This window comes from Gymnogyps californianus, chromosome 1 (genome assembly GCF_018139145.2).
Source record: "Gymnogyps californianus isolate 813 chromosome 1, ASM1813914v2, whole genome shotgun sequence".
In the NCBI taxonomy this organism is placed as follows: domain Eukaryota; kingdom Metazoa; phylum Chordata; class Aves; order Accipitriformes; family Cathartidae; genus Gymnogyps; species Gymnogyps californianus.
Genome location: NC_059471.1, coordinates 26639311 through 26662108, shown reverse-complemented (window position 1 = coordinate 26662108; position 22798 = coordinate 26639311). Strand labels below are relative to the sequence as shown.

Genomic DNA, 22798 nt, shown 5'->3' with positions numbered 1-22798 from the left:
AATTGAACTGTTGAACTAAGATAATCGAGCTGTTGTAACTACGCAGACGGCCCGCAGCGCGCCCCTGCCGGCACCCTTTCTCCTCACGCCTCCCCCCCCAGCCCCGCAGACGCCCCTGCCGAGGGGCTCTCCTTCCAACGCGGCGCCTCCCCGCCGAAAAGCCCGCCACGGAGCCACCGGCTCCCCACCGGCCGCCGCCACAGCGACGCTCCCTCAGCACCGACCCGCCCGCACCCCCTGCACCGGGCGCTCGGTGACGTCACAGTCGCGTGCCGGCGGCCCCGCCCGCTGCCGCCTGACCCGGGAGGCGATGGCGCAGGCGGGCCGGGGCGCGGCGGAGCTCGGTTCGGCGAGCGGGGCCTGGCTCGGTGAGCGCGGCCGTGGGGTCGGGCCCTCCGCCCGACTGGCGGGGGTTCCCTGCGGAGCCGGGGTGCGCGGCTTCTCCCGGCGAGACCCGGCCCGGCGGGCTGCGGTGAGGGGGGTTGGTTCGCCCGGGTCGGGGCGGGCAGGCGGGAGGTCGCGGGGTGGGCACCACAGCGCGGCCGCCGCCGCCTCGGCTGCCCCCCGAAACGAAGGCGGCGCTCCGGTCAGCGCGGGGCGGGGGTAGCTGCGTGAGCGGCGGGGAGCCGGGACGCGGGCCTGGGCAGGGCCTGGTGGGGATGGTGGTGACGGCGCCCGGGTGGCTCGTATCCTCGCACTGCAGAGACGCCTGAGGGCGGCCGGGAGGTGTGGAGCCCCGCATCTCCGCGGTGCGGTCAGGCTGGCTCGGAAGGAGCAGGGAATCCCACTCCCCTGCGCTGCCGGGCGAGCGGTGGTCAGGGCTGGTGGTGGGGTGGAGGTGCCGCCTCACCAACGGGAGCTGCGATGGCAGGGAGAGCCGGGGGAGCAGCGGGGAGGGGTGTGATTAGGCCAGGTTAGAGTAGCCATGATAATAAATGATCTTTTGAGTGTCTCCTTATGGAACTGAAAGGTTATTTGTCAAAATACTCTGGAAAACTGCTCCTTGTATTTTGTCGTTTTTAAAAAATTCATGTCAGACAGTTTGAGCTTGAGTTGTTTGAATACGGAAAAATCTGTTGGCAGTGATCGGAAACTGGCAGGCACATAGCTAATGAAAAAGTATTAAATAGCAATCTTATGTAACACTAAATTTTCCATGATGTTGTTAGAATCTTTGGCCCCAGGATGGTAGATAGTGACGATGTCTTTGTACTTCAGTGCTGTGAAAAATGTAAGTGCTGGACAGCACAGCTGCATGATGAAGGGAATTATCTGCCCTACTGGTTTTTCACTTTCCTTTTAGAGAAGTGCCAAGTAGGCACTTGAAGCCTAAAAGATCTGCGTTGAGAGCATGTGATGGAAATACAGACCAAGGAGTCAGGAAGGAAGTCCATTTATTCGGACAAAAAGAGGTTTGAGACAGCAGTAGTACTGAGAGGAGGAAAATTAGACGTGCTGGCTGGCTGAGTGTTGGTGCTGGCATACCAGCCGGAGAAGATGGTGTAGGTTGAAATGTCAGAAGATGGGACTTTACTGAAGTCTTCAGTAATTTTGAGAGTAAGAATTACCATGTTAGATCAGATCACTGACTTTCTCTGTTGTCTAGTCTTTGATATTGTCTAGCCTCAGGTGCTTAAAAACTAGCAGTAGGCCACCACTTAACGAAAAAATGAAGGGCTACTTTAAACAAACTAATTTAAATAAACTAAAAGCAAAAAACTTGAATTTATCAGGTAGTACCTGGCTTGTATTAGTTTAAATCCTTTATAACATTTGTTTTAATTCAGTTAATAACTTTCAAGAATTTAGAGAACAAATACTTTCTTAATTGCTCTTTCCCTACAGAAATAAGGCTTAAACAATTCTGTCTGCATGGTAGTTCTCCTTCATCCTCTTCATCTTTGAAATCAGTAGCTGATAGAAAAACAGTTGTCATATAGGAAGAGCTCTTGGATTAAGGGGTTTGGTTTGGGTTTGCTTTTTCCTCCCCTATACCCCCCAGGTTTCAAAAATAGTGAGTTGGAAAGAGTGTCCTACCTCTGTCAGTCAGGATATTTAATCCTCTTAGTAAGCTTTAGGCTTCGTGTTTATCTTCTGGCAGTAAGATCCACCATTGAGCTGGTTTTTTTTAATATACATTATTTTTTAATGAAGTGTGGTTTACTGCTTCAGAGGAAGGATGGTCAACCAGCTAGTTGAGATGATAGCTTACAGTATCAAACTGAACTCAAGGTTCCCGGTTGCACTGTAGCCTCCCTTGGTCGAGTCACTTAAAACCATAGACTTTATCTGTACTGATAAATGAAAAAGGGCCAAGGAATGAGCTCAAGCACTAGATTGATCTGTGATTATCTACAGTGCCCATTAGCTCTTTTCTTAGTTCTGTTTTGGACTGGCTTTCTTCAAGACAAGTTCCTCTAAATCTTATTTAGCATTAAGTAGTACAGATCTGGGCCAGTCTGTACCAGCCATAGGACCAAAGGTTGGTTTGCGGCGCGCTCGTATTTAGTAATATACGCTTTGCCATTCATTCCAGCTTTAAAACAGAGGAAATAAGACTCTGCATTGTACAGAAATGGGTTACAGATAAATATTAAGACATGCAGGGCACTTAAATACTATATTAAGATCACTGAAAATAATAATGACCAAGGATCTTCCTTGCATATGATCAGATTGCTACTTAAATGTTCTGTTTCAGAGAGTATTTCTTCTTGTGTTGTGAGGGAGCAATCCAGTTGGCTTATTTACTTTATACCGCCCATTATTTTGTATTAATTTTAATAAATTAATAAGAATGAATTAAATTCAGCTCTTCAGGCTGACTTTCAGTTATCTTGTGTTAAACTTAAAATCTACTGTGAATTCCTTCCTCCATTTTCAAGTGCTTTGCCACCCAAATGCATAGTTTTGTGGTAACTATACTGTACATACGCTGCAAACTTGGGATGTTTCAAACAATCAGAGGTGAGTTGCGAAACTCCCACTCTTCTGAATTGCTGAGTCAGCTTTTGTATCTCTGCCATGCACGGCCATGCACTAGTGCTGTGTACACAGTGATCGTGCTGACATCTCCGTTTTCTTACAGACCTTTTCTAGTGTTAATAAAGACTGAGCTTTAGCAAGAACAGTGGTGTTGACAGTATGACGAGTGTACAGTGAATAGTAAATTAATTCACTATTAAGTTGAAATGTAGTTATAACTTTAACATTTTACTTGATGTCTCTTCTTGTTATATACTAACAATCACTAGCAAAACAATTATTTAAAATCTGTAAAGTATCTTTGCTTTAGCCTCCCGCAGCAAAAACAAATCAAAAAACATGGGGCAAAGTGGACTATGGTACTGCAGTTGTGTTCACACAAATGAATTGTTTACTTAAAGCCTTAAGAAGGGACTTTTTACAGCATTGGATTCACAGGCACTAAAAATGTTAAAACACTAAATTTTGCTTATAAAGAAGTAAACTGATGTTAAGTTAAACTCATCTGTCTTTCTCAGTCTTCTAAACTTTTTCTGTGTTTTGGAAACCTACAGTAATTTTTAAATCAGAGTTCTTTACTGTTAAATTGTTTTTCACCTTTATACCCTTCTTAAAAGGAAAAATGGATTTTTCATTAGTAAATACAAGCGTTGACACAAGATGATGTGGTTTGAGAGTCCCTAGGTTTTTTTGCTAGCAAATAATTCGACTATGCATATGCTAAATGGTTAATGTCTAGATCATAAAATATATGACATGGTTAAGTATGATCTTTCATGTAAGGATCCATCTACATTCGCAAACTTGTTAGAGTTCTTTCCAATTACTTTCATTATAATTGCTTGCTGTTGTGCTAGTCAGAAGCATGCTTATAACTTCTAAACTTGATGTCCTTGGTGGTTATTAAATATACGCTTATTCTTATGCCAGTGTTGTTCTTCAGCTTAAATCAAAGATGCTGAGCCTATTGGCAGCAAGTGACTGCAATCAACCAGAAAAATCTCCTCCAGCCCAAGATTGTTTTTTGTGCTACACGATGAGGAATGGGCAGCGAGCTGTATGGCTCGAGTCACTGCTGATCCGTTCTGCGTGGGCTGCCTTCTCAAGCTGTCCCTGTCATATTCCTAGCTACGTGTCTGTCGTTGGAGTGAAATCATGCATCTTGTCTTTTGCATGAAATTGGATTCTGTCGCATCATAAAAATACAGATGCTTTCCAGATTACCTGGCACTTCTGTCATGTGACTGCAGATGCATCAGTCACATAAGTACTATCTGCATTTTGATCATAAAGAATGTGGGAGTACAGCACAGCATTCCATCTTTGTCTCCTTGAAATCTTTTCATGACCTGCACTTCTTAGGTTTTTCTATTTTTCTTGGAGTAGAGGAAGGATATTTTCCAGATTTTTTTTTTTAAACTTTATTGATAATTAGACTAAAACAAGAAGAGACATTAAATAAACTTAAATGTAGGTACTATTTCAGGATTTTATTAAAAGTTTGGATTTCAATAGTTCTTTTCTTCTTTCCTGATTTACTTTCTTCTTTTCATCCAGTGTATTTATAGAGACTAATCCAGTCTCTTAGCCTTTGGTTTGTTAGCTTGGTAAGCCAAACTTACCTCTCTCTAGGGAAAAGAAATTGATTCACCAGAAAAAATCAGTAACCTTGTACACACCTCTTCCTGTTCTGGTGCAGCTTTCTTGAATGTGGCTCAGCGTTGTGTGAGGTCTCACCAATGCTGTGTACAGTGGCATTAATGCTTCTGTATTTGTAATGGAAGTATTTTTATTTTTGCACTTTGGATTTTACTTACCCACATGTTTTCTGGAGCTTGCTATCATTGTGATCGACAGACGTCTCTAGGTTTTTCTACTTTCTTCCATCCAGCTTACAGCAGAGAATCATTGTTTTTCTTGAAAATGCATGCTCTTTCATTTTTATGTAGTATCCCATTTTTGTTGTCCACAATCATTATTCTCTTCTAGTATAATAACCTGATTTTTCTGAATTGACAATGCCTCTCAACACCGTCAGCAAAAAATTTCACAGGAATTTTTTACATTGTGTGTTGTAAACACTATCTTAGTCCAAGAATGATTTGTATTTACTGCACTTGGCCAAGACTGAAGACATGCATTCGTTTGAAACAGTGATTTTACGCATTTTAGAGTTCGAATAAACCTATTAGATTCTTTTCTGCTCTTCAGTTGTTGAAATACATGAGGCAGTTTGAGGAGTACATTCCAAAACAGACATAGAACGTGTAACCTTTTGTACATATTGGTACTTCCAAGTTTGTGTCACGTGGGGAGCAAGGAAGGGAAAACGCCAGTTGTCTTTCTCACTTTATAAACACTGTAAAGGAAATAAGTAATTCCCTGTTTTCATTTTGTAAAGCACAGCTTTAACTGTTCAAAGTATTTCTTCCCTGTTCTGTGTTGATGATAGTTGAAGTTTATCAAGATTTGTTTAAATCTGTTGAGTGCTGTCCCTTAAACTATTTAAATAAAAATGTACTGAGTTTGTAAGTTCAGCCTTTATTTAAATAGACAAAATCTTAACTGAATTTTTTAATACCTTAGAGATTTTTTTTGAAAATATTATCGAAAGTAAAGTTAGATTTTCAAATTATTTTTTTACTCCACTATTTGCTACTGATCTTAATACTTTTTAAGATGGAAAGTGTAATATCAGGCGTGTCCGTATTCTTCTGATCTTTAACTTTTAAGAAATACCTGTCTGTGATGTAACTAGATGTGATGGTTACAAATTCCTTGCTGTCTTGGAAGCATGTATTCTAAATCTGAAAGTTAATAGGAGATAACCATAACATATCAGACACTGTACCAAGCAACTAGATAGCTTTCTGCTAATACATGCAGTATGGTCATCATTAGAAACGAGTTAGAAGGCATTTTGTTCTAAGGTAAACTTTGTTTGGCTTCAGCTATGAATACTCTTACTAATTTTTATTCCAATTTGCAGTAATGGAACAACTGCAGGATCCAGTTATGCAAGAAGATGCAAATATTAAAGCTATTCATGAAGAGTACAGGAAAGCCTTTATTTTTATCAATAAAGGACTGAATACAGATGAACTGGGTCAGAAGGAAGAGGCAAAAAGTTATTATAAGCAAGGGCTTGACCACTTGCTCCGAGGAGTTAGCGTTCCATCGCAGGGTCCTGCATGTGTAGGGTCCCAGTGGGAGTCTGCCAGGCAGATGCAACAGAAGATGAGGGAGACCCTCCAAAATGTTCACACTCGACTCGGCATTCTAGAACAAAACACCCCACCTGTACAAGCAAGTCCTGCTGCAATGGATGCCCCTGCTGGCGTGCCCAAGTTGTACCCATCCATTCCTTCCAAAGAAAAGCCAGAAAGACCCCCCGCCCCTCATTCTCTGTTTGTACCAAGTCAGCCACCTGCAGCAGACGGAAGTGTTGCAACTGTGAGCCAGGGGCAAATTCCAGCTATGAGTCCATCATCTGCAAAACCTCTTTGTCTGCCAAATGAAGCACCTCCTGCCTATACTCCTCAAGCTACCAATGGCCATTTTACTGTGTCTTATGGCACAGACTCTGGGGAGTTTTCTTCTGTAGGTGAGGACTACTACAGTAAATGTACTCAGCCACCTCCCCTTGAAAACCTGGGAGTGGATGCAGATGAGCTGATCTTGATTCCCCAAGGAGTACAAATATTCTTTGTGACTCCTGATGGGCAGGTTAGTGCTCCTTCATATCCTGGATATCTACGCATTGTGAAGTTCTTGGATACAGATAGTGAGATGGCCCAGAATCGTCCACCTGCATTTCTTCAGGTAACAGGAAAGTAATTTTCTCCTTTAATTAAATTTCAGGAACTGTCATAAAACTTTAAAAGGCAATCTTCTTAAGTTCTTGCTTTTCTGAGCCTAAATCTCTGTGTGATAATACGAAGGATATTATAGCTGTTGGAAAAATGGTTTTCTGCAAATATGCACTTTTATGACTTTTTCTGCAAAAATCACCTCTGTGTCTTCCCAAGGTTATCAAGTGCTGAGTGTTCTGGTGAATTCCATTTTCTAAAGGAGTTGATATAACATGTCTTTTCATTTCATAAAATTAACTTCTCTTTCCTCACATAGAGAAGACATGTTGATTCACCTATTGTAACACGTCAGCGTAAAACGGGGTTGCACACTACCCACTTCAGTCTCAACTAGTGGTAAGGTATTGCAGTCAGGACAACTGATAATTTGGAATTTGAGGGCCCGTGTTAATCCAGACTCTGAACTACAAATAAAAAAGATGAATTATTTGGATTTTTTCAGTCCACGCTTGCTTCATGTTGGCATGTTCTGTAATGTACATTGTGTTTCTGGTCTGGTTTCTGACTTTGGATCTCCTTGTTGCTCCTGAGATTGACTGTTGGAAGTCTCATCAGCGAAGGGGAAACTTGGAGGAACAAACAAAAACTGCTTCCTGGTTTTGGGTCTGCTGGTTCACCTCCACCTGTGTTAGCAGTCTTCAGCAGTCGGCCAGCGACAGCCATACGTTCTCTTTATCCTATCATATAAACCTGTCCTGAGATCTACAGGAAGTTAGAGGCGTAGTGAATCCTGACTTGTTTGGCAGTGCTTTTCATCTGCTTCTACACCCCTCGCCTCAAGACTAGACCTCAGTTAAGAGGCCACCAGCCTGAATTATAGTCCTATGAAAATTAGTATTTTCTCTATATTAGACTGTCAGAACTAATAAAGAATGATATTTCCACAGCCACGTGGGTTTTTTGGTTTTGGGGTTTTTTTGGGGGGGGCGGGGGGGGGGGGGGTCCAAGATGGCATAAGGCTTTTTTATTTTTCTTACTGAACTTTATGGAAAATCAAGTTTGTGGTGCTTATCAGTACATTCTGCCTGCCTTTCTTTTTAAAAGGATCATTTAATTCCTTTATGTACTTATCTTTTCTAGGTTTGTGACTGGTTGTATCCTCTAATGTGTAACCAGTCTCCTGTTCTGTGCTGCAATACTGGAGTCTACATGTTCCCTGACACGATGTCCCAGGTACCAGGGTCCTACGTGGGAGTAGTGCTGTCTTCAGAACTTCCAGCAGCTGACAGAGAGCTGTTTGAGGATCTCTTAAAACAGATGTCTGACCTTCGAATCCAGGTAAATTTCTGGGCTGCCTGTTTTAAGCCATTAAGGAAAGATGTAAATGATCAATGTATTCTCCCATTTACAGTTAGTTGTGTAAAACTGCAAAGTTCTGTGTCTTGCTTGGTAAGCTCACCAGTGAGAAATAAAGTAGCCAAGATTAAGCAACCTAGTAATGAAACTGTAGGCCCTGTGAGATGGGAGGACAGAAATTTTAAAATGCTAAATTGTAATCACAGAGAGGAATTGGAGACCATTTTGTATATTTTCTCTATTTTTCCAAAAGATAACATAGGACCCAAAATGAAATTTTGTGTTCAGGAGAAAGCACGTTTTTTTCCTGTGTGTGTGCACCCTCGTGCACATACTCTCTGTGTAGCTTTGATGATACCATTCTTGGAATACTGTCCCCAAATGTGTTTACAGTTCAAAAATGTTAAGCCCCGTCAGAGAAGACCTGTGAAAATAGCATGTACCTCAAAAATCTGCCTTCAAATGGGATCTCAAAATAGATGAATCTAGTGCCTTATTGCACTAAGATGTTGACAGACAGAGAAAATAGAAAAAACCTGTAGTCTAAGAGGTGCAATAAGATACAGTGACTGGAAACAAGGTGAAAATGTTACTGTAAGAGCACTGGAGCACCACTTCAGGAAGGATGGTAATCAATAACTACTTAAAAGCTTATAGCAAGATTATATCTTTTCATGAAAGATAGAATCTTGTTGAATCACCAAAATTTGAATGCAGTGATGATGAAGGACCAGTTTGCAGCATGCCATGTGGGTGGAGTTCTGTTATGGTATAAATCCTGTTGAGTTCAGCAAGGAATTTCATTAGCGCAGGAGGCCACTAACTTTTACTTAAAAGGGAAGAGTACTACAGAATTATGTGATGTTTCAGTGCAGGACTTACTGGATAAAATTGTGTCATCTTTCCTGCGTAGAAGTAGTTCCAATTGGATATCTCATTAGTTCCTTATTGTCCTAAAACTCCATCTTTTTGTTAATGTTCCCTGATACAATGTCACAGGTGCCAGGATCCCATGAGAGAGTAGGGTTATCTTCAGAGCTCCCAGCAACTGAGAGAGCGCATTTTGAAGATAAATTTAAACAGATGTCTGGCCACAAAGTCCAGGTAAATTCCAGGACAGAGATTCCAAAACTTTATAGTAAAAAAGTCACTGAAATACGTGTTAGAACTGCTGAGATTCCAGACTCGATTCACAGCAGCAATGTATATGCTGTGCCCTGTGGGGTGGTTTTTTGCTTGGGTTTTTTGTTTGTTTGTTGTGGTTTTTTGTTAAGAGCTGATTAAGTTACTGCAGGCTACCACATTTTGCAAATCAGCAGGTTTCTGGAGTTTTAAAAACTGTGATACAGCACAAATATTTCAAAGCCTAGTCTGATGGCCATTTAATGTGTCTGTTTTACATAGTACTCATGAGGATCTAATTAATAACTATATTTAATGTAACTATAATATGGAGTCACCTGTCTTATTAGAGAATCCATTTTTGCTCCTTAGTATAGTCCTTAGAAGTCTCATTGACTGTTTTTCTACATAGTGACCCAAACTGTGGTGTAACTAAATTATATCTGGAACATAGTTTGGGTTTTTTTATTGGGGTTTTTTTGTTTGTTTTTTAGCTATAGTTGCATATTAAGGGTATTTCTCCTGCTTAGCCCCCAAAGTGTTTTGGTCACATGCTAAAGACATTTCTTGAACGTGAGATTTCACGCTGCTGTCAAGCAGTAATTGATAATATAGTACATGTCAGTGATACATTGTTAACCTTCTGGGTAGCAACGTTCTAAGTCTTAATTTACTCTTTTCTGTTAATGTTGGTTTTGTTTTGTTTTACTGCAACAGTCATCTTTGTGCAATACCCTGCTTTTATTTCCAGTAAATATTTCAGGGGAATCTAAGAATTCCATGTAATATCAAATATTATTCTATATTGTGTATTCTATTCTGCTGATAGGTTTCATCTATGAATGCTTTCATTTAGACTAATGCTTTCATTCTAGACTAAACAAAAAGGTTTTTTCTTTCTATCCATCATTAACTAGCAGTGTTTTCAATCATTGAATTTTTTTTTTTTTTACTTTTACATTGGAAAAGTCCTAAAAATAGAATCTTAACAAAAACCTAAATCTATTAGAATTTTTTTGCTTTCTGTAATTAAAGTTTAATTATACATTGTCTGTGAACTGTGTAAAGTGATGTTACGCTTTTTAGAAACACTAACCAGACTCTGATGGTGGTTGCTGTGTTTGAATGATTAACATCTACTCCAGAAACTCTAGTGTTTGATGTGAAATCACACAGAACCTACCCACCCAACTTTAAATGGGGAACAGTATCGTGCACAGCTTGATGTGTGCCTTGGCTGTGCCAGTCTGCAAAAGCATCAACAGCATATAGAATGAATAATCTCCTTTATTTTTTAATTTGGGAGGAAAAGATGAGGAGCAAAACAACCAGAACAGCTACATTCTTTTAGTGCATCTGGATTCTCTGACCAAAGACTGCAGTTCCCATGCTGAGTAACAACAGAGTTGACTTGCCTCTGAGAAGATAAAAATGATAGATGGACAAGTCTCTTATCTTTTTTGCTAGTTAACTTGTACTGGAAGTTTTCCCTACTTAGCTGCTTGACCACACGGCCGTGTTGGCAAGCAAATCTTTTCATTGTAACTGGATGAAGAAAGTGTACAGAAAATGCTGAGCTGTCTGATAAGCTTTTTTGAATGCATAGCATTTCTGTGCAAAAGTAATTGAATCACAAATTCCCCTTGAGTTTCTGTACGCTTACCCAAGGAATACAGAACATTACCATTATTTGATAATGGATCTGTATGATCTAAACCATCTAAAACAGAAATCGTGATGATATGTTGCAAAGTAGATTCTCAGATGTTTACTTTCACTTGTTAGCCTTCAGAAGCCTCTAGTGATGCAATTAACTTGCCTCAGACTGTACGTATCCAACCACAACCTGAAGAAGCAGAAAATCAGAAAGAGTTGCCAGAATGGAGTGAGAAAGTTGCCCATGGAATCTTGTCAGGTACTCTTGCAATAAGAGGATTGTGTTTAATATAAACCTCTGTGAGTAACATTTAAACAGTATTTTCACCTAAATGCATGTGTGCTGGTAGAAGCTGAGTGGTCAGAAGTAGTTGTTCACCAGTTCCAGTTGTGATCATCTAAAGGATACTTTGATGAGCTTTATAAAAACAGGGCAGAATTTAAATCCATTGCCAACAGCCTTGCTCATTGCAAATGAGTTAGGCTCCTCATCTGACTACATGTTAGGATATCACCCCCTGTGACTCAAACCACTGTGATAGAACAATTTTACTCCTGTATAACCAGTTACATTAAAGCAGGCATCTATTGTGATTTCTGCAGATAAACATTTTTTTTCCTCTGAGAACCTTTGGAATATAGTAATGACCACCAGCTGATTGTAATAAGTATGAATCTGCTAGGAGGGCTAGAGGGTTGGGTTGTACGTTTTCAGAATGTTAATACCATTGAGATGTGCAGGTCTATCACTTCTGACCCAGCTGAGGCTTGGATATCTCTTAAAAAACTGAATATCTGTATTAAACTGACATTTGGATGACGGCTGGCTGTATTAAACTTAAATAAAATGAATTGAAAAAATGTGGGTGGTGCAGGAGTAGAAATCACTGCAGGAATTCATGCTGGCCCATTCAGGGAAGAGTATAATTGCAGACTGTGTAATCAGGAGTGTTTCTAAAGTCTGTTGCAGAGGAGGGAAAGCTGTAGGAATCATAGTCTGTAAAATTGTACATTCTAAGAAAAACAGTTTTTGCCTTGAAGGTGCATCTTGGGTAAGCTGGGGCCTAATAAAAGGAGCAGAATATACTGGTAAAGCTATCCACAAAGGAGCTTCTAAATTGCGAGAACACATTCAACCAGAAGAAAAACCTCTGGAAGTCAGCCCAACTGTGGCAAAGGGACTTCATGTAGCAAAACAGGCTACTGGAGGAGCTGTGAAAGTCAGCCAATTCTTAGGTAAAAATTTCCATCTCATAGTATATTATATGTTTGCCTGAAATAATAAATATTCTGTAAAATGAGAGCTGGTTTCTCTAGCCAATGAACTAGAGGAGGGACTGACCTGATGAAATCCAGAGATCAGTAGTTTGTGCCTAGTTATCTCCTGAGAGAGACATGCTTTAGGACTAATATTTATTGTATGGCCTTGAGGCATCTTTTTCTTTCCTAAAAGAGTAGTCTGTACAGTCTTGGGTTTGGCATGCTTTTCTAGGTTTTAGACAGTTAATTCAAAATGGTGTCTCTCTTTCTTCTTAAGTTGATAACCATATATTTTAAAAGCTATACTGTCGCTGGTTACTAACATATTGTACCACTAGAGAACGTGTGTGTGCATGTTTTTTTAAACACGCACACCTGAAACAAGTCCATTAGACTATGTATAAACTTCCAGATAGAAATGGCTTCGTGTTCAGAGGTGCTTGATAACCCTAGCAGCTCTCAGTAACTTCATTCTGTTATTTATTTGCATAAATGTTTATATTTAGTGTCTAGTGACTCATCCAAGTTTAAAAGCAAATTGTGCTGGATGTTATAAAACTACTTTGAAGAGCTGGAATGATTGTAAGAAAGACTTCTCCAGAAGACAAGTCAGGAAAGAAGCACAGCTTGTTCCCTATCTGCAAGTTGGGGATAAAAAAAGCAATGGAAACAGTTTCTTGAAATTTGAGTGCGAGACGTGTATGTATTTCTTTTAAAGTGCTTTTTAGCCGTAAGACCAACCTTACTTGTTTCTTAGAAATTGGAGCTGTGCAGAATCTGAAAAATAAGGTTGCTTCTGTATCAGTTGGGTACTTAAGCGTGGATTAAAGTCTGTCTTTCAAATAAGAGTATTTAAATAGAAGCAACACTTAAGACTTCAGTGAAGCTTGCTTTTAAGTAGGAGTAAGGACTTTTAAAGAAAGATGTTCTATGTTCTTACTAAATAATCTGCATACTATTGTTTTATGGTAGTTGAGGGAGTGTGTTCTATAGCAAGCTGTGTCGGAAAGGAGCTGGCTCCACACGTGAAGAAGCATGGCAGCAAATTAGTTCCAGAATCCCTTAAGAAAGATAAAGATGGCAAATCCACTTTTGATGGTGCTCTGGTGGTAGCAGCAAGTGGAGTTCAAGGTAATAAAAATTCCTTATACTTCCTTAATTGCCTACTTTTCAATGCTATGAACTCAAATAAGCTGTTCATTTTTACAGGGTTTTCAACAGTGTGGCAAGGTTTAGAAAGTGCAGCGAAGTGCATTGCTAAGAGTGTTTCAACTGAGACTGTAAAAACTGTCAAATACAAGTAAGTTATGTTTTTATTGGTTTCATCTTCTACAGCATATTGTCATCATGTTTGAACACTGGCAAAAGCTTATGAAAGTGCAGGGAAGCTAACTGAAATACCTGCTTTTCTCTAATTATGCAGCACATAAGGTGCTAAGTGCACAGTAATAAGCATCTCCTGTAAGTAAAAATATGAAATGAGTAAATGATTGTGGTAAGTATTTTTTTATAGATTTTTCTATACTCTCTTCTAGAAGTATTACAGCTTCAGGCTATGTTACAAATAATGTTCAGATTTATATCTTTGCTCTACAGTATAATGTCATTATGAAAAACGTTACTGGTTTAAACCTCTCAGATCTTATCCTGAATTTATGTAAACTTAGCTAAATTTAAGAAAAATGGAAGAAGTTCGTCTATCAGCAAGTCTGACTGAAGCGAGGAGGTACAAAAAAGAAAATTGTGTAAGGAAATCTAAGGCATAAATAGCAATAATAGCAATAATAGGATAGCCTCGACTTGCAAAATACAGATGTTCTTAGAAAAAGATAATGGAGGAAGAGGATAGTGACATTAGGGGTTAAGATGATATTACTAAGATGACAGAAAGACCAAAGTTGAGTGCATGTACTGGAAGATGCTGTGGAGAATAAGGGAATATATTGATATATTGAAATAACTGCAAAACGTATGAAATGCACCCCTCAAAAGACGTACAGTAGGTATAATAGAAAGTGAAGAGTAAGCAAAAGCTTGTAGGTTAAATGGAATCGGTGATAAGTGTAGCAGAAGAGATGTTAAAAAGGACTGCTGGAAGTGCATACAGGCTACTAGCAGAAGGTAACAAGGTAAACATCAGCATACAGTGTTAAGTGGATTGGCATTCAGGGTTGTGTTGTGATGCATTTCAAATAGGAGGCTAGATAGTGAAGTTCTAGTCAGTGGTGCTTTATTGCTAATGTTTGTTTTCAGTAGGAATGTCAGGAGGTGTGGTACTGGTACTCGCTTCACGTAAATTCACATTAATGTTTTTGTTTTAGATATGAAAATAGGAAATATGGAGATCAGCAGTCAACAGCCACTAAGAGTGAAAAACAATAAGTACTTGAATGTTGCAGTTAATTACAATACAACTGAAAATATTTGATATGTGATCTTTAAAATCTATCTATATAAATGTATTAAAATTCTACATAACATCTCTTTTGGAAGCTGGTTTTTGTTTCAGTGACAAAGATTTCTGCCACTCAAAATACTTCAGTGAATGAGCTAAATTCCACTTAATGGAAACAAAGCTAAAGGAGCATCATCACAGTGTCTCTAAATCAACAAAAAACTCAGCTAAAACTTAGCTGCAATACCTTTGCGGATGGAATTATAGAGAGATGCTCATCATATGTGCATGTTGATCAGAATTGGGGGAAAACGTAGCTTCAGAATTAATATTTCTGCCAAAGTACCATGCTACCTTGGTGGTTTTTTTACAACGATTTAAATAACGGCAGTATCTATATCTGCCCAACGTTTTTCTTTTAAAAAAAAAAAAAAGTTACAAATAATGCAATTGAGACAGGCAAACTGAAAAATTAGTTATCAAATATTAAGAAATTATTAGTCTAACTGTATTGGATAAGCTACAGTCTCACTTTCAATGAGGTTACCTGTTTTACTGATGTTACATAAAATTGGCTTATGGTGTTCCTGAGGTGAAAATAACTAATCAAATTGACAAATACTGCGCTTTTGCTGTGAGATTAATTCTGTGATCTGCAAATCTAATGTTGGTGATTCGAGGCTGTTGCTCTATCAGAAGATTAAAAACAAAACAAAAAAAAGCACTAATTCTTTTTATTTGGTTTCATTGTTGGTTCCAGTCATTATGCCGTGGCTGCTGTACTGATAATGCAACAGATTTTTGGATTCTTTGATATTCTGTGCTTCTCTCTAGCCTTATTTTGAGGTCCTCAAAGAATCTCTGGTCATAAGCAGCACAGGGGAAAAGTAACTCTGCTAACTGCTGGAATTCTGATGCTGACAGAAATACTTCCCTTTGGCCTGCTTTGTCTGATTATAGTGCTCTCTGGGGAAATGTCTGGCTGCTGGAACAGTTGGAGTTACTGCTCTCACTATACTCTTGTCCTCCTTCAGTATGCTCTCTCTGCTGGTGTAGAGGTGTACCTTTCTTCACAGTTGAGTAATTAATATGAGACTGCTGACTTGCCCCCTAAAGCATAAAGAAGCTGGACCCACAGCTCAGTGGAGAGACTAGAGGTTTTATTTCTTAGTAATTTTCATCATATCCTCAAGATAGCTTTGAGCCTTTTGGGGTTTTGTATGACTTCTCCTTTTTCCCTCCCCTCCTTCCCCTTTGCTACTGTTTTGATTCCAGGTTACTTCAGATAAGTTTTCACTGCACAGTGGAATTTTTTTGTAGGGACCTTGCTACCTCCAACGTATGAGCATAGCTGTGTCGGCAATTCTCTGTACCTAGGAGACCTGTTGGACTGTCTGGGTTAATTTGCTTGAGCACAGTGGTGCACTACCTCAGTGAGTCTACTTTTGGGACTTTGAACTAACATGCCAATGTGTTGCTGTTACACCAGACATAGTAGCATATTATGCCGTGTAGACACAGGCAAAGGTGATACAGGACAAGTACTAACCAAGCACTATTCTGGCAGTGGTGGTACCAACTGAGAAAAAGTACGCCTGAGGTGATTCCGGTCCCTTTTTCTGTAACAGGTGAGAAGGCAGGACAGTGTTTGCCCTCCTTCCTCCTCAGTGCTGCCACCCATGGTACAGACAGAAGGTTTAGCAGCTGGAAGGGTGTAGCTGTGAGGACGTACATGGGGATATAGAGGGTATTAGGAATTTGACCTGAGAACTTAGGTGAAAAAGTACTTATGGGTTATTGCACACAACTTCCCCCCTCCTTCTTATGGTTCTATAGATAAGCCTTCTACTCTTCAAAAAACTAGGGAGGAAGGAGGGAGAAAGACTGGAAGGTTTTTTGAGGAAAAAGGGCAGAAGCATATTGGTATCTTTAAAGAGTAATCCATCTGATAGAGGAGCAGCCCTTACTCAAATGGCTTGGTAATTTCTAATTTTATTCTTTAGACATTCAGGCTGTGTGCGTATTATTTGTTCCTGGTAATGCTTAAATTTTTGCTTTCAAAAGAATTCCAGTGAAGATTAAAATACTAAGTATACAAATCTACAAAACTGCTATCTTTCTTAAGGTATGGAGATGATGCTGGCCATGCTACAGACAACGCTGTGAGTTCTGCAATCAATGTTGGTGTGACAGCATTTAACATTGACAATATTGGTATCAAGGCTGTTGTAAAGAGAACTGCAAAGGAAACCGGCCATGCTGTGTTGGATGAATATAAAGTATTGGATAATGAGAAGAAGGATAAAAAATGAAAGCAATGAAATATTTCCAAAGCCTTACATTAGAGATGAAACTTCCTATTTAGAAGTAACTACATTGGTAATTTGCAATTTAACACAAATCACACTGTACTTTTCAAGCAACTGTTACTTAATTTGACATGAAAATGTAAAAGTAGGGAGGGCATTTGTAGAAGGAAAAATGAAATTTGTCTTACCTCCTTGTTCTGTATTGAACAAGGGTTTTAAACAACTGGATCAGGGCTTTAGACAACAGGAAGGATATGAGTTTGCAGTTAATAAACTTGCCTCTGTAAGCACTTTTTCAAAATATAATATGAAATAATAGATTAATATAGAAATACTATTGTGAATATTTTTGTAATACTTTATATTTGTAAAGAAGGTGGTGATACAGAACAAATAGGATTACTAATTCTGGAACAAGTAGGATTACTAGTTTTGTTCTTTAGCTATCCTTAAGAGTTAGTTTTACTAAACCAGCCTTGTTTTATTTAATATGCACTACTAAAATAAGCTTTGTGTTTCATTGTTTTGTAGAGAATTTACCTTTTCAGCTACCAAACAGCTAATCTTATCCAAAGTTCATGTTAGAAGAAATGAAAGATGAACCTCAGGTAACTAGGTAGTTATTCCCTTTAAAACTTTTTTTTTTCCATCCAGCATATAAGCAAACCAAAGATATCAAGCATTTCTTCTAAAAGAGGGTATTACAACTCTAGAAAAATGTATTCTCCTGTTGACTCCATAAGGAATATACAAAGATTCTTCGAAATTGAGACTTTTATGTAGAGAGGATAAGTACGTTTTTGCATAAATTATTTTTCTGTAAAAACATTCTATAGAGGACACTAGGAACTTCTATGCATTCTGTATTTTTCAGCCAGTCCAGAAAGATTCAGAGTATATATCATGGCCTCCTAATGGAAGACAATATGTATTTGCTTCAACAAGTAGTTCTAACAGTCATCATCTTTATTCCATTAAATTCATAGTTGCACAAGGTACATCTTTAAAGGGTATGAAGACAAGCCCTTTTAATGAAGAGATGTGTGTGGAATAGAATAGACACTACTGTGTAGGTTTTTCATCCTGTTCCTAGTGCAGTGTGAAATAACTCCATACATAGAACCCTTGAGATGCTTTTACACTGCTACTTATTTAACAGGAACTATTTTTGAGTTTTAAAGCTGCTGCACATTCTAACATTGGCTGGCTGGACCTGCAGCAAACAGAACAGCATCAATTTACAACTTATCTCCATTTCATGTAAATGGAGAAAATAACTATAAATGGTTGTTAGCAAATGATATTTGCATCAGATCGGAAAAATACAGTAACAACTGATGTCTGTTAGAATGGTAATGAGTGCGCATTTTGTGGTAGCTACTGTAGGTGTGTACTTAGGGTGAGAAATGTGAAACAAAGGATCTAACCACTTGAAGTGTAACTTTGATTTATGGAAATAAAGATGAAATTAAAATTGGCTTATCTGTGCTTGGCCTTTTTATGATGTGAAGCTACTGTACAGATCAGTGAGTGGAAAGACTAGGACTTCTGAAGTAATAAAAGAACAGTATTGGGGTATGGCTATGACAGAAACAAGCTCATCAATTACAGCTTAAAATATTTCAAACTAAAAAGGTCCATCAAAAGTACACTGCAACAATTTCTGTTACTACAGTGTCACTTGCCAGCGAGTGTAACCAGTTTAAGGCTACTAAAGTCTTTTTGTTGTTATGCCCTGCATTTACAATAGGGATGTATGTATTTGTATCTTCCTTCTTCCTCCCATTTTGGTTTTGCGTATAGCTCATGCCCTTTAGTTTTGTCTATAAACCATCAAACAACAAGTTGTATTAAAACAACAATTAAGATCAAAGTGTTACAGTATTCAAGAGACCAAGGTGTAGCATACTGAGGAAAAAAAAGATTTAAGTGCCATTAGTATCAGGCAAGCATTGCTGTCCTGTTCAACCTCCTATTCTCTTCACAAGTACTCAGTCTTTCAAATTTGTCTCAAAGTAGATTAAAGCTATTTTTTTTAATAATGCCTTCCCCATTTTACAGTTTTTAATGTGATAAATCCATGAGCTTCCATTTTACATTGTTCCAAAGTTTAGTTAATTCTCACTGCTGAAAGTATTATGCTGTTGAACTTACCCTGCTTCAACTGTCACTGCTTGGGCCCTGGGCAGCAAATCCATAGGCTTCTTCCTCACTTCCCCTACCATATACAACAGCCTTCACACACTTACTGCCTTATCTCAGCTCTCCCTTTTATACAGTATACACACTAAGCTCCCTAAGCCTCATATCTTAGGTTTGTTTTCTATTCCCAGCTTGGTTTTGTTTCTCCTTTGAACACTGAACATCTTTTGATGTATGGCAGTCCTAAAAGTAGTCTTACTAATGCTGTTTACTGAGTGAACTGCTACCTGATTTCCTTATGCATTGCTATTTCTAAATTAATTTATTCGAAGTCTTTTCTACTACAATATTGGTCTCAAATCCTGTCTTGAGAAGATTACTTTTAATGATCTCTAAGTCATTCTGAGCTACTGCTGTCTCTGGCATCTTCATCATTCCATAGGTATAAACCACTGTTCTTACCTCAAGTCTAAACCCCTGCATTTGAATGGATTCCTCTAGATTCCAAGGGCTGGTTGGTTGGTTGGTTTGTTTAATGCTGATTTAAAACCACTTTGGGATAGCCTATTTCTTAATATTTCCTGGCAAACGAAATCTGTAATTCTTTAAAAAGAATTGGTAAAACTACCTTCCACTAAAACACGCTGATCAGCTGTTGTGGTTTAACCCCACCTGGCAACTAAGCACCACATAGCTGCTTGCTAACTCCCTGCCCTGGTGGGATGGGGGAGAGAATCGGAAGGGTAAAAGTAAGAAAACTTGTGGGCTGAGATAAGAACAGTGTAATAATTGAAATGAAATAATAATTATAAAAAATTGTAATGAAAAGGAAAATAACAAAAAGAAAAATAAAACCCAAGAAAAACAAGTGATGCAAATAAAAAACAATTGCTCACCACCAACCACCTGATGCGCAGCCTGTTCCTGAGCAGCAGTGCCCTGGCCAGCTTTCCCCTTAGTTTATATGCTGAGCATGACATCATGTGGTATGGAATATCCCTTTAGCCAGTTTGGGTCAGCTGTCTTGGCTGTGTCCCCTCCCAGCTTCTTAGGCATACCTAGCCTCCTCACTGGCAGGGCGGTATGAGAAGTTGAAAAATCCTTGACTTAGTGTAAGCACTGCTCAGCAAGGACTAAAACATCAGTGTGTTATCAACATCGTTCTCATCCTAAATCCAAAACACAGCACTGTACCAGCTACTAGGAAGAAAATTAACTCTATCCTAGCTGAAACCAGGACACCAGCTCACCACAGAATGGTGTAGGTTGGAAGGGACCTGCAGAGGTCCCAGACTACAGAGGTCTGTAATCCACCCTCCTTCTCAAAACAGGTCCAGCCGGAGCAGAATACTCTGCACCAATTCTGCTCACGTTTTGATTATCTCCAAGGATGGAGACTTTACAGCCTCTCTGGGCAATTTTTGCCAAGTTTGACTCTGGTAAAGGTAAATATTTCTCCCTTATACTGGGCCAAAAATTTTTGTAGGTGCTTAGGTGCATTGCTGCTTATCCTTCCATAGTGCACACTGGAGAAAAGTTTGGCTTCTCTGTCTTCTCTTCACCCTCCTCTTATGTAGCTGTTGACAGCACTAAGATCTCCTTATGCTTTCTCTTCTCCAGGCTGAACATAGGCCACATGTGCCAGCCCCGACGTAAGGCAGCCCTTAGGATTTATTGGGGAGCCCAAAGCTAAGCACTGTAGCATGTGGTCCCACAAGTGCTGAACAGAGTGGAAGAACCAGCTCCCTCAACCTCCTGGCTATGCTCTTGGTAACGCACCCCAGGAGGTCGTTGGCCTTGTTTGCTGCAGGGTGCATTGCTGGCTCATGGTCAGCGTGTTCACCAGGGGCCCCTGTGTCTTCTCCTATGAAGGTGCATTCTAGTTCCTGTCCCCAGCCTGTACTGATCCATGGGCTTTTCCCATCGCAAATGCTGGACTTTGCATTTGCTTTTTGTTGAATTTCATTAGGTTCCTTTCAGCAGCCTGTTTCTCCAGGCTGTACACTCCGCTCTGAATGGCAGCCCTGCCTTCCTCCATAGTGACTGCTCCCCTCCTCACTTCCATAGTGACTGCTCACCTCAATTCATCATCACTGGCGAACTTGCTGAGAGTGTGTTCAGTCTTCCAGGTTGTTAATAAAGAATTGAGGGTACTGGCTCAGGTATCGATCCCAGAGTCAAGCAGTCACACTGCTGATCACCACACTTCAAGCCTGATGGCCCAGCCAATTTTCCAGCATCCTTATTTCCCAGTTATCCAATCTATAACTCACCAATTTGGCTATAAAGGTACTATGGGAGACTACATCAAAGTCCTTGGTAAAGTCAAAATATACAACATCCCCCAGTTTCCCCTTATCCACACAGCCAGTCATCATACCCTAGTTACTGGTGCTACAGAAATAACTACTTCTTTGTAAAAGTTAATTTATGTCGTAATCCAAATGTTTGTCTTCAGCAACTGGTCTACCTTGCTTTTAAGCAACTCTAGCTGTTTATTGCCTTCACATAATCCAAAGATACGTATTTAAGTATAAAATTCTGTTTTCAAACCACATTGTGTTGTGACCAAGTTTCCTAACTTTTCTTACTAAAAATTTTAATCTCAAAAATAACATTAAAACCCTTAAAACAATGAAAGTATGTTTATAGGTATCCATATATCTAATTTAACCATTTATTTGGAATAAAGAAATGGAGGAAAATTCTCATGTGTTACAAGTGTCACTATGTTACTGCCGCGATTGTTAAAAATATTGATGGTCTGAAGTTTTGCACACTCACACAAGACCTCAGTCCACAAGACACTTCTGCTCTTCTCCCACTCCAGTTCCCAAACCATCTGGTGAAGCACACAGTTATACCTGCTGTCCTGTGCCAACCCAACCAGTATGGCCTGGGCTCATCCTTACATGCACTGTGACCTAGTTCCTGAGAGCTTACCTAGTTAGGACACCTAGTAATCCCCGAGTTGAAGCTGGGACCTGAAAGTATCCCGGAGAGGAGGTCAAAGACAAGTCTCCTGCGGCAGAGAGAGTACACTGTGGCCGGGATACAGCCCTCAGTTACCCTGTGTGCTCTGTTCTCAGACTTCCTTGTGATTCCAGGGCTCTTTCTGAGCTCTCTGAATATGCCCTCCAGTTGAGAACTATTCAGTAGGCTGGTTAAGTTAATATTGAAGCAGTTCTTCACAAAAACTGGTAACAAGAAAAATGGTTACTGATTAACACCTTTGCTGTTAAGATTCAGTACACTGAGTTAGTTATGAATGCTAACCTAGGTCCAAGTCATTACTTAAATTATTGGTTTGGTATGGAATGTGTTTTCAATATGTATCTTAAAAAGGTAGCATTCAGTAAATCCTGAAGGCAAAATGAGCAGCTAAATTTAAATGCAGTTACATTGCAGCACTCTTCTAAATTTGTTTCTTGATTAAATATTTCAGACAATTTTGAATTCAATCTACATCTCAAGTGATAATTCACTGATTAGATGATAGCATGTTATAACTTGAGACTGTCAAAAATCACCTCCTGTTCGAATATATATCAGACAAGTGAAATTAAAATTACTTTTTCCTCTTACGATCAAGCTTCTCACTCTCCATCCTACTGTTCTACCCCCAGACCCTAGATCCTGCTGCATGAGTGACCCTGCTGTTGCAGTACCAGTAAGGTGTTAGATTGGCCCATTCCAGTGTCACACATTACCACCTTAGAACTAAAATTCACAAAATTTCAGGGCCGACTTCTGGATGGCAA

The 22798-nt window shown here is 39.5% G+C and overlaps 1 protein-coding gene across 1 annotated transcript; it reads left to right on the top strand.

Moving 5' to 3' along the window:
* The first annotated feature begins 322 nt into the window (after window positions 1-322).
* Window positions 323-18368, top strand: SPART (spartin). Its single transcript, XM_050894330.1, has 9 exons — window positions 323-368; window positions 5975-6807; window positions 7938-8135; window positions 9153-9257; window positions 11061-11190; window positions 11973-12167; window positions 13164-13322; window positions 13401-13491; window positions 16712-18368. The coding sequence occupies exons 2-9, from the start codon at window positions 5977-5979 to the stop codon at window positions 16896-16898; spliced, it is 1896 nt and encodes a 631-aa protein (XP_050750287.1). The 5' UTR covers window positions 323-368; window positions 5975-5976; the 3' UTR covers window positions 16899-18368.
* The last annotated feature ends 4430 nt before the right edge of the window (window positions 18369-22798 follow it).

Excerpts from the sequence above, each read along its gene's own strand:
- SPART (XM_050894330.1), top strand. The coding sequence starts at position 5,977 with ATGGAACAACTGCAGGATCCAGTTATGCAAGAAGATGCAAATATTAAA. Across the intron at positions 6,808-7,937 it reads GTCCACCTGCATTTCTTCAG|GTTTGTGACTGGTTGTATCC; the intron begins GTAACAGGAAAG and ends TATCTTTTCTAG. Across the intron at positions 11,191-11,972 it reads TGCCCATGGAATCTTGTCAG|GTGCATCTTGGGTAAGCTGG; the intron begins GTACTCTTGCAA and ends TTTGCCTTGAAG.